At 41.1% G+C, this 17,615-nt stretch overlaps 1 protein-coding gene across 1 annotated transcript in view; it reads right to left on the bottom strand.

The window, feature by feature from the left end:
* sbf2 (SET binding factor 2) overlaps positions 1-17,615 on the bottom strand; it is a 598,480-nt gene that overhangs the window by 22,646 nt on the left and 558,219 nt on the right. Inside the window, exons 30-35 of the mRNA XM_080190221.1 lie at positions 15,026-15,100; positions 9,406-9,587; positions 8,523-8,699; positions 7,675-7,776; positions 5,395-5,580; positions 1,225-1,351 (exon numbers count right to left, since the gene is read on the bottom strand). Coding sequence (XP_080046347.1) covers positions 1,225-1,351; positions 5,395-5,580; positions 7,675-7,776; positions 8,523-8,699; positions 9,406-9,587; positions 15,026-15,100 — 849 coding nt within the window. The remainder of the gene's footprint in view (positions 1-1,224; positions 1,352-5,394; positions 5,581-7,674; positions 7,777-8,522; positions 8,700-9,405; positions 9,588-15,025; positions 15,101-17,615) is intronic.

Here is a 17,615-nt window from a genome sequence, read left to right on the forward strand (position 1 = left end):
AGGGTCATCTGGACTTGAAACATCAGCTCTTTTCTCTCCTTGCTGATGCTGCCAAATCTGCTGAAATTTTCCAGCATTTTCTCTTTCGGTGCCACAAATAAAAAATTAGCTTGTGAGACATGGAGTCTGTTGATGATTCATTAGGAAGTTGGAACTCCGTTTAAAAGTCAGCTAGGCTCATTCAACAAGGACTTATACAGCAAGATAAAAAAAAGAGTGTAAAATAGCAACTTTTCATGTGTTCAATGATTTGAAGTCTGGAGTTAGGGGAATAAATTCAACAGTTCACCTAGTAGGGAAGCACAGAATCATTGACAGGAATCTCTGCATTTTTGTGTTTTAAATATGCATTATATGGGATTGCTTTCAGCTGCCTGAGCAGAGAGATAATTTAAGATTTTATCCAAAAGACAGATTTTCTAAATTTGACACTATCTCAATATTGCAGTCTTAATGCTAATAGATTGTGTACTCCCAAGTCTTCAGCAGAGTTTGAATCCACAGCCTTATAACTCGAGAATAAATGTGTTGCCACCAGGGCCAACCTAACAAAAATATGTTCAATAAATATTATGTAATCTGGAATAGTGGCCTGTTTTACAAAATTGTGACTCCACACTTTTTCATATAGTTGCTGGATGTGTTCTTCAAGCCTAACCATGGATAGACTATCTCAAAAGGTTGAGCATTATTGAGTTTTGACAAATAGATTGTTGCAGTTGAAGTTGTTGAAACAATTAAAGATCACTCTGTGAGACAACTAGATCACAAGAAGTACAAAAGAACAAGGTTGAGGGAGAATCGTAACAGGATTTGCCAAAAATGAAGAAAAATCCAATGATCTACAGCATTTTCATCAACATTGGCTGCCATTATGTGTGCATGTATTGCAAAGCTCAGCATACAAGATGAGGCTTGGCCAGTTACTTGGTGCTAGAGCCAGTAGATAGAGGCATCCTGAGGCCGTAATAAAATTCTACACGTGTAAGTCTCTTCTTTCTCACTAACTTGTGAATAATATGTTACTATATCTGCCATGCAAAATTCCAAGGTACAAATGAGAGAACAATAAAGTTTGTTTCATTGCCTTAATTCATAGAATTCAGAACTCTTACGAAAATAATTTGGAAAGCCAACAGATATTTTGACTTGGTCTACTTCAGTTGTGTCAACATCACCTACTACTATCTGTATTCTATCAACATTTATACGGTTAAAACATACCATGTTCTAATCTTTCATAATCAGAATCAAGCAGGAAGGTTTTGTAGCGGTTGGACACGTAATGGTAGGCCAAGAACTTCAGATAATACTGGTTGAACTCAAACTCCATTGGATACTGGTGATGAATCTAGAGGAAAAATATAATTCAAGAAACATGATGTGGGCCACAAAATGCAGAAACTAAATACCTGAACCAATAATAGAAAGTGGTGGAAATGCACAACAGGTGTGACAGAATCTGAAGAATAGCCTGACATTTCAGGTAGTTTTTTTTTTGCAGAAGCGGCCAGATTCTATCAGATAATAGATGAACCTAGTGATGCTTAATTTCTGGGGCAAAGTAACATTTCAGTTCAAATTACCAGTCAATTGGGGAAGTCAAGTTTGTCCATGTGATAATGTTCACCAAGAGCAACCCCCACCAAGATGACATAAAATCACTCCAAAGAACCCTACCTGCACATAATTAGAAAACAAATCAGCAAGTTTTCACAGCATAAATATGATAAATTAGTTTGGCAATGTATTTGAATCCTGTGCTACACAAGCAGATGTGATTAATCTATGGGTCAATGTGACTTTAATTCCAATTTTTTTCAAATGCAACCACTCACACACTAATTTTAATGTTGATCTTGCTTTAATATGTACACCCAGCTTCCACCCTAAACATGTTAAAGAAGCCATCCCCTATGGACAAGCCCTCCATATACACAGGATTTGCTCAGATGGGGAGGATCGTGACAGACACCTACAGACGCTGAAAGATGCCCTCATAAGAACAGGATATGGCGCTCGACTCATAGATCGACAGTTCCAATGCGCCACAGCAAAAAACCGCACTGACCTCCTCAGAAGACAAACATGGGACACAGTGGATAGAGTACCCTTCGTCGTCCAGTACTTCCCCGGAGCGGAGAAGCTACGACATCTTCTCCAGAGTCTTCAACATATCATTGATGAAGACGAACATCTCGCCAGGGCCATCCCCACACCCCCACTTCTTGCCTTCAGACAACCACGTAACCTCAAACAGACCATTGTTCGCAGCAAACGACCCAGCCTTCAGGAGAACAGTGACCACAATACCACACAACCCTGCCACAGCAACTTCTGCAAGACATGCTGGATCATCGACATGGATGACATCACCACACGTGAGAATACCATCCACCAGGTACACGGTAAATACTCTTGCAACTCGGCCAACATTGTCTACCTGATACGTTGCAAGGAGGGATGTCCCAAAGCATGGTACATTGGGGAGACCATGCAGACGCTACGACAACGGATGAATGAACATCGCTCGACAATCACCAGGCAAGACTGTTCCCTTCCCGTTGACGAACATTTCAACGGTCACAGGCATTCAGCCTCTGACCTTCGGGTAAGCATTCTCCAAGGCGGCCTTCATGACACACGACAGCGCAGAGTCGCTGAGCAGAGGCTGATAGCCAAGTTCCGCACACGAGGATGGTCTCAACAGGGATCTTGGGTTCATGTTGCACTATCTGTAACCCCCGTGACTTGCCTGGGTTTGCAAAACCTCACTTACTGTACTGTCTGGAGACAATACACATCTCTTTAACCTGTGATCAGTGCCCCTTCCACTCACATTGTAGGCCACTTTAGGACTTGAACAACAGGTTAGGTGTAAAGATTCACATTCTAATCAGTAATCTGTAAACTGTCTGTGCTTTATATGCTCTGTCTGAGGCCAGGACTCTCTATTCACCTGAAGAAGAGCTTAACCTCGAAAGCTAGTGAGTGTACTATCAAATAAATCGGTTGGACTTACATAAGAACATAAGAAATAGGAGCAGGAGTACGCCATCTAGCCCTTCGAGCCTGCCCCGCCATTCAATAAGATCATGGCTGATCTGTCGTGGCTCAGTTCCACATTCCCGCCCTCTCCCCATAACCCTTAATCCCCTCACTTATCAAAAACCCATCAACCCGCGTCTTAAAAATATTTAGCGAGGCAGCCTCCACCACTTCAACGGGCAGAGAATTCCAGAGATTCACCACCCTTTGAGTGAGGAAGTTCCTCCTCAACTCTGTTCTAAACCGCCCCCCCCTTTATCTTGAGGCTGCGCCCCCTAGTCCTACTGTCCTTTCTGAGCAGGAAGAGTCTCTCCACCTCTATCCTATCCATCCCATTCATCATCTTATATGTCTCAATGAGATCTCCCCTCATTCTTCTAAACTCTAACGAGTACAAACCTAGTTTATTCAGCCTCTCCTCATAGCTCAACCCCCTCAACTCCGGTATCAGCCTCCAAGGCCAAAATATCCTTGCGTAAGTGCGGCGACCAAAACTGCACACAGTACTCCAGCTGCGGCCTCACCAATGCCCTATACAGCTGCAGCAAGACCTCCCAACTTTTATATTCAATCCCCCTCGCTATGAAGGCCAGCATCCCATTAGCCTTCCTGACCACCTGCTGCACCTGCAGGCTGGGTTTTTGCGACTCATGCACAAGGACCCCGAGGTCCCTCTGCACCGTCACCTGCTGCAGTTTTTCGCCACGTAAGTGATAGTCCTCCCTACCGTTATTCCTACCAAAGTGGCTGCACTGTTACTGCAGCAGCATAATTGATCCTAATTGTCAGAATGTTTGTTTTAATCTGGACTAATGCTATTCTGTTGTTTTCAGTGGAGCCCCTGGGGTTTTGCAGAGTTGGTTGGCTGACCATTAAGGTCATTTGACTGGGTGGAGCTAGGCTTACGCAGAGAGTTCAAGGTCAGTTACTGTGTTGGAAGTGGCCCATTCGCCCAGCCTATCTAGATCCTTCTGCAGACTCTCCACACCCTCCGTTGCCATTCCACCAATCTTGGTGTCATCAGCAAATTTCGACACCATACACTCGGTTCCCTCCTCCAGGTCATCTATATAAATGGTAAATAGCTGAGGCCCCAGCACCGACCCCTGGGGCACTCCACTAGTCACCAACCGCCAATCCGAATAGCACCCATTAACTCCCACTCTCTGCCTCCTATTTGACAACCAATCCTCTATCCACACTAACACCCTACCCCCAACTCCATGCCCCCTTACCTTCTGCAATAACCTCTTGTGAGGTACCTTGTCAAACGCCTTCTAAAAATCAAGAAAGACCACATCCACCGGCTCTCCTCTATCCACCGCCCTAGACACATCCTCATAGAACTCCAATAAATTTGTCAGACACGACTTCCCCTTAACGAAACCGTGCTGCGTCTGCTCTATCAAGCAATTCCTCTCAAGATGCCTCGCTATTTCCTCCTTGATGACGGATTCTAACATTTTACCTACAACAGACGTTAAACTAACGGGCCTATAATTCCCTGCCTTTTGCCTGCCACCCTTCTTAAATAACGGCGTAACATTAGCCACTTTCCAATCTTCTGGCACTTCCCCGGAATCCAGCGACGTTTGGAAAATAACCACCAAGGCATCCACGATCACCTCTGCCATTTCTTTCAGAACCCTCAGATGCATTCCATCCGGTCCTGGGGACTTGTCCACAATCAGTCCCTCCAGTCTGTCCAGCACCGCCTCTCTAGTAACAATAACGTCATTGAGACCCTCCAGTCCTACCACCTTTCCATCGCTAACACCCAGCAAATTATTCACGTCCTCCTCCGTGAAGACCGAAACAAAAAAGTTATTCAAGACCTCAGCCATTTTCCCATCCCCTACCACTAAGTGACCCCCCTCATCCTCTAAGGGTCCAACGTTCACCCTAGCCAGCCTCTTCCTTTTTCTATATTTATAAAAACTCTTGCTATCCTTTTTTATATTAAGCGCTAGCCCAGCTTCATAGTTTCTCCTATCCTTCTTTATCAACTTCTTTGTCAATCTTTGTTGACATTTAAACCTCTCCCAATCCTCTTCTCGCCCACTACTCTTAGCTGCTCTAAACGCCTCCGCTTTTAATTTAACACTTTCCTTCACCTCCTTTGTTATCCACGGCTTATTACCTCTCCTCCTACTTAAACCTGGTGTTGTTAGGCTTTTTACTGTGTTTATCCCAGTCCAAAGCCGGCATATCCACATCATAATATGTACACATACAGTGATAAGCTTTCATGTGGCTTCAAAGTGCTTGATGCATTTCTGCATCTTTCAATTTTCTTGCACAAAATTTATCTGTAAAATTGGTGAAAAAAAATAAAGTTTTCTTTACCTGATGCACACAGTCCAGAAACTGCAGGAAAACTGGAGCAAAACCACTTCCCTGGCTGCTGGGAGTGAGATTACTACGTTGGCTGAACTTGTGGCCAAAGGACAGCCATTCCTTTTCGATCAATATTTTAAAACCTTCGAGTGTTCTGTAGAAAGGATCACATAGCAACTGCACCAAAGAAACCACCTGGGGAGGGGGAAAAAAAACCAAAATATTTGATTTGTCGTCAGAGTATTCATAGAGATTTATGCACTGATGAACTGGTAAATTATAAGAATTGCCTGACAGGCTGTTGCAGCTGGCCTTGACCCAGCACCCCCTCACCAGCTACTGGAAGGCCCTGGCCACTCTGTGGGGGATTGGTCTGGGTGGCAGCCCTGCTGTCCCGACCAGTTGCCCACAGAATGGCAGCGGGTCTTCCTCTTTTCTCCACGATCACTTGCAGAGTTGCAGTGGGGACCCCCTTAATTCCTAACCGATAGCAACTGCAGAATGACAGAAGGACACCCCTCCTCTCTCTCTGATCAACTGCAAAGTGTGCAGCAGGCCCCACCCCCCCCCAACCAACTGGGCCCCAGTAGACCCGGGCCTCCAGAAGGCCCCACTGCTTCAGGCTTTGCTCCCTTGGCATTGCCAAGTGCTGGGAGGCAGACTGGCACTGCCCAAGGGGAACCCCCCCCTCCCACCCACACACACACAAGGGGGCGTCAATGGTCTCTGATTCTAATGGCGAGACCATCATGGCTGGTCCATGATGCTGGGGACCAGCTGTGATTCCCACCAGAGAGAACCTCTCCTGGCGAGGCCACAAAGGCATGTGAACTGGGCCAATTGTGTCCAGGGCTTGTCAGTTACATGCAAAAACAGATTTCAATAATTCAAATAATTTATTCAGCCTCATGCTGGAAATGGGCGCGAGGTTGACTTCGCCGGATATCCAGTGCTGGTAAGATCATAAGAGGCAAGAAATTGGGCACGAACCTGATTTCTCAACTCTTGTGTGATCTTACCAGCTCCCCCTGCCCATCAGCCGGCGAGGCGTGATGATTGCTCCCATGCTCTCAAACCCGCTACTCTCGCCCTCAAACTGAATGTAAAATTCAATCATATTGTTGTTGCTGCTACCTAGGGGCACCTTTACTATGAGATCATTAATTACTCCCATCCCATTGCACAAAAGCAGGTCTGGTGTAGCTTGTTCTCTGATTGGTTTCAGAACATGCTGTTCTAAGAAATTTAAGGGGGAATCCAAAACTGGACAGTTGAGAAGGAATTTATTTTCTCAGTTGTTAATCTTTGGAATTCTCTATCCCTGAAAGCAGTGGAGGCTGGGTCACACAGCATTTTGATCTACGTGAGGATTGAATATAAAAGTAGGGAGGTCTTGCTGCAGCTGTATAGGGCATTGGTGAGGCCGCAGCTGGAGTACTGTGTGCAGTTTTGGGCGCCGCACCTGCGCAAGGATATTTTGGCCTTGGAGGGAGTGCAGAGGAGGTTTACTAGGCTGATACCGGAGTTGAGGGGGTTGAGCTATGAGGAGAGGCTGAATAAACTAGGCTTGTACTCGTTAGAGTTTAGAAGAATGAGGGGAGATCTCATTGAGACGTATAAGATGATGAATGGGATGGATAGGATAGAGGTGGAAAGACTCTTCCCGCTCAAAAAAGACAGTAGGACTAGGGGGCACAGCCTCAAGATAAAGGGGGGGCGGTTCAGAACGGAGTTGAGGAGGAACTTCTTCACTCAAAGGGTGGTGAATCTCTGGAATTCTCTGCCCGTTGAAGTGGTGGAGGCTGCCTCGCTAAATATTTTTAAGAAGCGGGTTGATGGGTTTTTGATAAGAGAGGGGATTAAGGGTTATGGGGAGAGGGCGGGAAAGTGGAACTGAGCCACGACAGATCAGCCATGATCTTATTGAATGGCGGGGCAGGCTCGAAGGGCCAGATGGCCTACTCCTGCTCCTATTTCTTATGTTCTTATGTTCTTATGTTCTTAACTGTTACCTGGGAACAGATAGAAAAGTGGAATTAAGGCAACAATCAAATCAGCCGTGATCAAATTAAATGGCAGAACAGGTTTGAGGGGCCAAATGGCCAACTCCCGCTCCTATATCTTATATTCCAACTGCTGGAAATTTGGTTACTTGATTTTAAAAACACAACTGTGTTGGAGTGTTTTCTGAACTTTAAGCACAAAACTGGAGCAGGTTCAACTTATGCCGTATTGGAAATCACAGAAGATATAACAAGAAAAATTTAGATGATAATTTTATAAAGTTACCTGTGTTGTAATGTCCATGCCATCTTCCAAGCTTACCATTACTGAGGAACCACTCTCAAGCAACTCTGCTATAACCACAGCCAGTTGCAGTACTCTGTGTATCTGAGAAAGCATAATTAAATCTAATGTAGTAATTCTGCTGTATAGTGACATTTCAGTGTAGCAACTGCACTTCAGCTTCAATGTTCTAATTGTAAATACACTTTCTGTGTGATATTCTTACTTTGTTAGTTCAAATTATCCCCACTATCTCTTAATGCTTATATGTAACTCAAAATTCCCTCTCCTGACAAAGGGAAAATATACAAAGTATTGATGGGTGTTTACAGTTCAAGGAGAACTAAAATAAAAATACCACCCCGCCACCATTACTCCGTACTGATATCCTAATGAACACATTCCAATTAATTTATGAAGACAATAGGAAAAAAAGTACACTTCCAGATATAAATCTGTACTATTCATCAGGTACATTAGGTAATACATTTGCTATTTTCAATGAATAATAACATCCAGCTTTAGACAAAGATGAACATTTTGGCGAATATAATCAGGTTCAGATTTTTGGTAATAACCTTAAGAAAAGAGAATCACTTAAAATCTACTTTTTCCTGGTGACTTAAAACAGTTCCTGCAATAATCAGGCATATATTCTCTGTTGAATTTTGTTCCAAAAGCACGCTATCGTCTGAGGAGGAAGGAAAGCCAGAAAACTTTGACATGTTTTCCACGTTTACACTATTCAGAAGAGGAGAATGTTTCAGCAAAAACTGTGCCACAGTGATCAGTAGTTAGGAAAAAATATATCGGTTAACTAGTTCTGAGCAATCGTCTTTAGAATGAATTACCTGCAATAGCCACTCAGATTCTCCCAATAACCTATATAAGGTCATGTCCGCATCGCTAGGAATTGTGCTGGGTACACATGCTCTCATTAGCTTTTTGAAACTGGCTTTCACCTGACGAATATCGCAGTAATCCACAGGTATCAACTCACAGTTAATTGCAAGGTCAGGTTTAAAGCCCTGAGGACAAAGATCATGTCAGTGTTGCTAAAGGAAGTTAAACATAAAACTATTTCAAATTTGCATAGATACATTTTTAATCGTCTGGTTTGCAGATGATGCATAACACTGGACAATTTCAGAGAAAGTTGAATGGAGTAAAATAGCATAAAAATAAAGAAAAATCTTAAGAAATATTGGAGATCTTTTAATAAGTTTACGTCAATGTCACTCTATAGCCACTTTGCAGGTGTGTGTGAGTGTAGTCCAAGGTAATGAGTATTGCAAAACCTCGGAGGAAACCAGTAGTATAATAAATTGTAGGTGCAATTCTTTACCCTATCATTTATTACCATATTCATTACCTTACAATAAAGCAATTTTAAAAATATTAGCTTGGTGAATTTAATAGTTTCTTCACTTTTCTACTTTATTTTCTATCTATCTTAAAAAAGATAATTTAGGCAAGTACCTCTTTCCCAACATCAGTAAAAGTGCATCTTAAAGCATTTACAATTTAAAACACTATGAATATATATGCGAGATGAACACAAAAAACAATTATGCTATATTGTATTAATGTCTGTATTTGCATATTTAACTTTGCAGTTAATTTAGTAACAACAAAATAAGGAAGTGTGACTGATGGTATAAAACTAAGAAAATTATATTCTGGTAAATTCATCTGAAAATAAAGGAAGTATGTAAAATTCAGTTTCCATCTTACTCTTAGCTGAGATTTTTCCCCAAACAGGTATAGTGCTGCTTGATGTTTCAGAAGCTGGTTCTGCAGAGAATTGTCATTGCTGGCAGTCACGGGAGATTCTTTTCCTGCCAATCGTGCTCCTACATCAGTGGTTGAAAATTGAGTATTGAAGCGATTACTTGAACGCAGGCTGGCCCACATGCCTAAAGAGCAGGAAAAAAACTTCATTTCGAGATATACTAACATCACATATGTACATAAAACTAAATAGACTTTTTTTTGAAAACAAGACTGCTAATGAGGTCTTTGGTAGCAAATTACTATTGTTGATTTTAATGCATGAAAGCTCAATAGGACTTCTTGTCTGCTATTATAAAGCAGGACTAATCGATTTATTTAAGCGGCTTAACAACTCAATTCAAATAATGGGCAGTAGAACATCATACCAATGCATTCAGCATTCATCTGCTAACAGTGGTTACTAGTTCCTTGTGACACACTTCAATAAAGCAATATCATTAAGTGGGATGAAGATAATAATTTCCAAAATTATAGCACTGGATTTTCCGATCTGCAGATGTGGAAAAGAAGCAGCAACGTACATTTCTAATAAGAACTTAAAAAATCTGTAGATCAAAGAAAATAATTTTTGGTTTGCTCTCAGAAATAAATAAATTGCTGTCCTTACCAAATATCAGAGTTGCTTAAATCAATCTCATAAGAACAATGCCTTTTTAATTGATGACCATAAATAAACTTATGACCATAAATAAATTATTGGTGATATAATCAAGCCCCATCGCTTCTGATGTCAGAAATAAACATGTAGATTTGATGACAATCTTACCTCAAAAAAGATTCTAAAGATTATGCATTAGCATTTTTGAAATAATTTTGAAAAGTAAATTTACCTTTTCCTTACCCACTAATAACCAACTCTTTATGTGAGCAAACACTGTTTTCAAATGCTCTGAGGCACTTGAATACTTTCCCTGTTAAAACCTCTAGGAAGTTTTGGTCATATTTTAATATCAGTATATTTTAATATCTTGGCACTTAAGATTTGGCAATTATCCTTACATGTTTAGTGATGCTAGCTGCTTTCCCAAGCTGTGTCCACCATACGCTTGCAAAAGTTACTGTATCATATTTTATCATGGAAGGTTTTCTTTACACCAATTTGCTAATGTGTCATTTTGCTCAATTTGGAAAGCTTGATAAATTGTTGGCTATTGACTCTGACTCTAGTGTACGCAGACTTTTTTTTGAGTAGCTTCAGCCATAAAAGATGTCCTAGAGTTCAGTTTTTATTTAAAGGATCTTGAACGCTATATCCAAGCCTGACTTTCTCCTAATCAGTAGGAAACAGTCAGACTGGAGGGCAGAGATGCCTTGGTAGAAAATAGCCACTAAAAGATAGAGTATATTTCAAGCTTCAGGTTTATAGTGTCAGATAGTTTGAAGTGAATGATAAATTTTTAAGTCTCTTTTGCTGTCCTTCTTAATATGGTTCATCTGTTCACTATGAATTGTTCCAGTAGTATGCAGCTAAACCAGAGCATTTACTTTTCTGCCTATTGATCATGTGTAAGCCAAATAACAGGAACAAAGTGACAATTGTTGTCAATACAATTTTGTTGTATATGTAGTCTGCGCGGGGGGGGGGGGGGGGGGCACTGCCCCTTTAAGAATGTAGGTCAGGTGACCCAAGGTGGAGCTAGGGGGAGACAATCTAGGATTGACTGTGCAACTGTAAAGACATAAAATAAACTGTTCCTCGTTTAAGTATACTAACCTACCTTGTGGTCTTTTTATAACTAAACCCAACAAAATAAATTTATGTGGCGTTACCTAAATATTGAGCAATTAAGGGCACTGTTTGGGATGTTACAGGTGCAGGTTCAGGAGTAATCGATGATGCCATGTCTGAGGATAGTATATGGATCATCTTATTCTGAAATCATTTGAATAAAAATAAGTTACCGTTATAACCTTCAGAAAGGCACATTTCTAACTGTTACAGTGAATCATAATTATGCATAGTGGGATTTCTCCAGTGCGCACACTTCAACTGCAACATCCATGGAACTCCATGCAGAGATGTAATTTTCAACTCTGTTCAGCTAATATTGGTAAACCTAGGAAGAATATCAAGTCCCACCTTTTGCTCTTCAGAGAGGCTAAATCTTACAGTGAAAATAATAATGAAGACATTGAAAAAAAACAAAAGCTGAATCATATTATGATCTGAAGTAACTAATTCTTGGAATGCAGGTATCACGGACAGTTATTTCCTATCCCTACTTGTCTTGAAGTGGTTGATACTTCTTGTAGAACTGCAGCAGCAGTTTGATACAACTGAGTGGTTTGTTAGTCCAACTGAAATGGCAAATGAGAACTGGAGTCACAAGTAGGCCAGATTAGGTAAGGCAATCGGGTTACTTTCTCTAAAGAACATGAAAGCTAGTTGAGGTTTTAACGACAATCTGTCAGCTTCATAGTCACTTTTATTGATATCAGTTTTATAGGTTTAAGTAAAAAAAAATTGAAATCACATTCCCTAAGTTAGCTCAGGCTTCGAGATTATTAGTTCAGTGGCAGAACCACTAAGCTAGTACTTGCATGACAGATTCCATACTTGGAACATAGTAATTGCCACCATGTATATTGACTACATCACAGTTTGGTTCAACAGTCAGAAATGATTTTTATATTGTTTGAGATGCTGACTAAGGCAAATGGCTAATGGAAAAATAATATGTTTTGTTAATGCTTCAATTTTTTCTTTTACTGCTTCACAATATTTTGAGGCGTTAAAGTCTAAGTCAACATTTACTGAAGGCTATTACAGCAAAGACAAGGAGAATCATGTGGTAAAGTTAATGGCTGCAATAAACTAAAGAGCACATCCTGTTGGGCCCCTTCATATGCCAGCAATATTCCCAGATACGTGAGTAATTTCCCTGGAGTATAAGGATTTGGGGAGGGAGGGGTGCAGAAAGGGGGTGAATGAAGGTAAAGATGTTGGGTGGAATTTTGTTGACCGGCTGGAGACCTGGTGAGAGGTATATGCTGCCTCTTTTTGGGAAGGCCTGCCAAACTACAAGTCAGTGGATTGCCTTCCCCTTGCATCAAGATCCTAGGGTGGAAATCTCACCTATGAAGAGCTAGGGTTGCTGACTCCAACAGGACACATTCCAGGTGATGTCAACAGAATCCTGGTGGCATCGCATGAGGGGGTGAACCCATTGGGAGTGGGTTGGTGGCAGGGGACAAATTCCAAAGCCCTGGACACCACTGGGAGGGCATGGCTTTCTTTGACACATATCTTGTTTAGAATTGGTATTGTGTGTCTGGAACAGTGATCATGTACCCTTCAACGTAGCCGCTGCTAAGTCCTCAATCCCTTCGGCCCAGACCCCAATCTTTCCTTGTCACCTCACCCTGCAGCAGCCCTGGCCTGCTTCCTCCTGGTGGTTACATTTACTCTGTCCTCAGGACAATAGCCTGGAACCTCAAGCCAGCTTCCTGCTGAAACACTGATTTCCCTGTCAGCTCACATTGTACTCACCTCCACTCCAGTGGAAAGAAAAAGGCAGGACAACAAGCAATGACATCAGTGAGCTAAGGACATTTGTGGTGGCAATGAGTTTCCAGGTTGTGGCAGCACCATTGCAGAGGTGCCCAACTTCTGGCAAGGGGAGTTATTTGGTTCTGAATATATTAAATACATTAAAACTGTGCATTAATATGATAAAAACATTTTATATTATGTGATGTCACACAATTCAGGACAGATTTATCGATGTACATTCTTGTAGTGGACTGGCTTATATTCAATTTTGGTTTAAAAAAATGGAAAGCCTGATACAGAGAAACTCGTTGATCAAAAGGTGGTAGGACACGGAATATCTTTAGTCTCTGACTTGAAACAACAGTTGCAATTACGCTTAAAAAGCAATTAATTTAAGACACCAAAGCCTGAATTTTTTCATACGGCACTTTCTTGCCTCCCACCATCTGATCAGTCGGTGGGGAGCACATTCCCCTGACTCCAAGTGTTCTGCACCCAATTAATGTTCAAATGAGCTTTAAGTGGCTGTAGGTGGGACTTATGTCCTTCCTTGGGAGGGAATCCTGTCTCAGAGAGCTGCTGGTCAATCTGACTGGCTAGTAGCTCTCCAATCTCTGAAGTGATAAGAACTTCAGTGAACCAAACAGGAATTGCGTAAGAGACCAAGTCCGGCCACCAGAAGCCAAACTACATTCAAGGGATCTCAGAGTGGGGAGCACAGCGAAGGCCTGGGGGAGACATAGAGGCAGCGATCAGGGCCTCAGGGGGAAGAGGCCAGAGTTGGGGAAGGGCATGAGGTCAGGCAGCCATGGGGCCTTAAGGGCCCAATCTAAGGAGGAGCTTTTATGGAAATGCCTCCTCCCTTCCTAGATCCAAATCCAGATTTTCAGACTGCCCTCTTAAGGCCAATAAATTCACCAGCCTAAAAATTAAGTCTTGAGGGTGGGAAATGGCCCTTAAGTGACTCAGTTGCCTCAACAAGGGCAAGGGCAGACCTCCCACCCAAAACCATTACATTCCTGCTCTCCCCTCCCCTACCCCTCCCTGAGTGCAATGGTGTGTAGTCAGGGCAGGCAAGAATCCAGAGGGAGTTCCATTCCTTCAATTTCACATTCCTCACAGCCTAGAAACCTGCCAGCAGGTAAGGTTGAAACTTACCATAATTTACTGTACTGTTCTATGTTCTATTTTAGAGCGGAAGAGGATGAGAGGCGACTTAATAAAGGCTTATAAGATGATGAGAAGGATAGATAGAGTGGACGTTCAGAGACTATTTCTTCGGATGGACGTAGCTTTACTAGGGGGCATAACTATAAGGTTCATGGTGGGAGATACAGGAGGGATGTCCGAGATAGGCTCTTTATTCAGAGAGTGGTTGGTGTGTGGAATGGACTGCCTGCTGTGATAAATGGAGTGGGACACTTTAGGAACTTTCAAGCAGTTATTGGATAGGCACGTGGAGCACGCACCAGAATGATAGGGAGTGGGATAGCTTGATCTTGGTTTTGGACATAGAAACATCGAGAACCGAAGGGCCTGTACTGTTCTATGTTCTATAATATGGCATTGGATAATTTAAGTTAAATAACAGTTTTGTTGTTTCTACATTTCATCAATACATGAACAAAACAGCAAGCAGCTATATTTTACACAAATCAAAAAATGTCAAAATGCTGCAGAGAAAGAATTTGAAATTATTTAATGCATGCAATGTGTGTCAGATGTGGTTTGGTAATATTTATTTGCTAAAAGAATTTCTGGCTGGGAAACCATTGTTTATATTTATGTGGCTTAACCATAATCTAAGACACATGACTTGTACTATGACAAATGACAGGCTTTCCAATCTGGTAATGAGGAGATGTTGTCAGTGGTAGAAAAGTATGATATGAATGCACAAGGGACACTGAAGAATTAACCTTTAGATTGCTGAAAATTGCACTTTCAGTAAAGTACAATAGAATAAAGACAAATTAGAGATAGCCCAAAGATTAAATCAGTCCATCTTTGAACAAGACAGTGAAGAACACAAGTGGGATCGGGACAGAACATAATTTAACACAGTACCTTGGTTGAAGACTCTTCCCTTAGTGGTACTCTTTTGTTGAGAATGAGTGAACAGCTTGTCTCTGTACCCAAGTACTGGTGGATCATAACAATGACAGAGAAAAAATTTTCAGAAATCTTAGCATGAAAATCAAATTGACCCCAAAATTACAAGCAATTATCATATACAAAATAGGGATGTGGCAACAGATTAAAGCCCTGAAATAGATTAAAGCCCTGAGGCAGCCTATGCCTGCCAGAAACTATGGTGCCCACCTGCCAGAGCAGGGACAATGTTGTCTAGTTCACTATCTCTCAAATCCTTCTAAAGATGCAGACAGTGGGTTGGTGTACTTTTAAAAAATATGTAGAAATCTTTGGATGGGAGAAACAACCTGCATGCATGCCCTGGATTCTACTGGTACAACCCACTTACACCCTTATAGAGGTCGGTAAATCACCATTCATTTGGTGAAAACTACGATGACATCAGGTCACACTGCAGCCTAGGAATTTTAGACTTATGGATTTTCCATAACTTGGTTCTTCCCAGCCATCACTTGCCTAATGAAAGGTGGACCGAAGTTTCAGTGCTTAGGGCAAGTCAAGAATTTCTAGGAGCTAGTGCAACCAGTTTCTGTCATATTTCTGGAGTCATGGTAGGAAATTGGTAGGAATTTTACATTCATAATCAATTTCTATTTAAAAACTTTAACTGCCACAAGGCCAATTTATTATTTTTGTAATTAATAACTATTAAATAACTAAACAATTGGTTGATGTAGCTCTAAGCACAATATTAAACAATATTAATCCAGAAACAATCAAAAGCATTTTTGCAAAACCAGCAAATTTATACTGATAATTTTAGAAAGTAAGTTGTGAAAATTTACAATTATATATTTAACATCAACAAACTTTACAACTGTAGGAACCCAAATATCAAAGTAAAATGAACAAAATGGGATATTAATAATCCCAATTCTGACTGTTAAAGTAATTCTACAATCTCAGGCTTGATGATTTTTACAGCCCCTCAGCCCATAATGAAATATCTTTTATATCAGTAATGCTTCATATCAAAATAACCTATGCTGATAAAATAGTACATATATTTGGACTAGATTTTAAATGAAAATAGTTTGGAAAATATTGGCCCTGAATTTATAGGACATTGTTTGAGAGGTAGTTTTGAATAGCGTATCAACATTTGGGGCACAAGTTATATAACTCTGACAAGTTAAATAACTCAGTTACATTCATTCCAAAATACATTCTAAATTCTGGGACAATTGTCTCTTGGTAAAAAATGTGTTCCATTTGTGCAAACTACAGAATAATACAAGAAAAAGCTCTGTTCCAAAAATTCTGCTGTTTATGCCAAGATTGCCCTGATTTAATCCTATAAAAAGGGACATGATTTATGATTTATCAAATTGTGAAATGGTTGAGTTTATTTGCTTTGAATATTCACAAACATTCTTTGACCAGAGTGTGGTAAGAATGTGCAACTTGCTACCACAGAGAATAGTTGAAGCAAATAATGTAGAAACATTTAAAGGAAAGCTAGACAAACACATTAAGTAGAATGGAAAAGAAGGATTTATCGAGTAAGAATGGGAGGAGACTCGTGTGGAGCAAAAATACCAGCATGGACCCATTGAGCCAAATGGCCCTTTTCTGTGTTGTAAATACTTTGTGACAGATCAACTTTGATTCAATATTTAAAAGAAGTTCCTCAATAGTGTAGAAAATGATTCTGCAAGTTATCTTCCAGCAGTTTTAAGTGTTTCCAACCTCTCTATCAAGGAGCCCTTAACCTCAGGTTCACATTGAATATTATGTTCTTATAATAGATTTAGGATAGGCATACAAGAATCAGTATGATAAAAATGCATCAAAGAAAATGCTAAATTACAGACACCCTTCAACCAGAGCATGCCATTTACTACGTCTTAGAAGAAGTCTGCATATAAGGAGACAATGGTCTGGTAACAAGACATGGAAAAAACACTGTCTCCCACTGCATAATGTTCCTAACATCTTTTAAAAGATTTGCTTTGGTAGACTGGGTTTATATGACAAAGTGGTTTTACCATTTTAGAGTAAATGCTTCTTGTTACCAGTGTGTTTATGCAGGGTTTTTCCTACGCTCTACCAATGAACTGATCACTGCTGTTGAGCATCACAAATGATATCATGAGCTCCTAAGGAATGAGATGGTCCTAATCTCAGGGTTTCTATCACGGGGAGAACGTCTCAATAGGCTGTATTACAACTGCGGTTGTATGACAGCCTGGCCTGATCTGCTGCCACGTGCTTAAGCAGATGTCTGAGGGACAGAGTTTGTGTAGCCAATCATCCGTCAATTGGAAATAAGGTGGTACTGTGAAGATGTATTTGAGCCAATCAACTTGCACTTATTCTTGGGCCCAAGTGTCCACCAATCAGCAAGCAGGCTGGTCTGATCACCTTGGTTATATCTGCAGATCCTGAGAGATATTCCTCCAAAGCTCTCAGAAGCTAGTTACCATTATACCATTTTAACAGACTCCAAGGCCTGAAGATCTGGTAAAGGGTTCACAAACGCCTGCCTGGAATCCACTCTGTC

This window comes from Carcharhinus amblyrhynchos, chromosome 6 (genome assembly GCF_965287045.1).
Source record: "Carcharhinus amblyrhynchos chromosome 6, sCarAmb.v2.hapA, whole genome shotgun sequence".
NCBI lineage: Eukaryota > Metazoa > Chordata > Chondrichthyes > Carcharhiniformes > Carcharhinidae > Carcharhinus > Carcharhinus amblyrhynchos.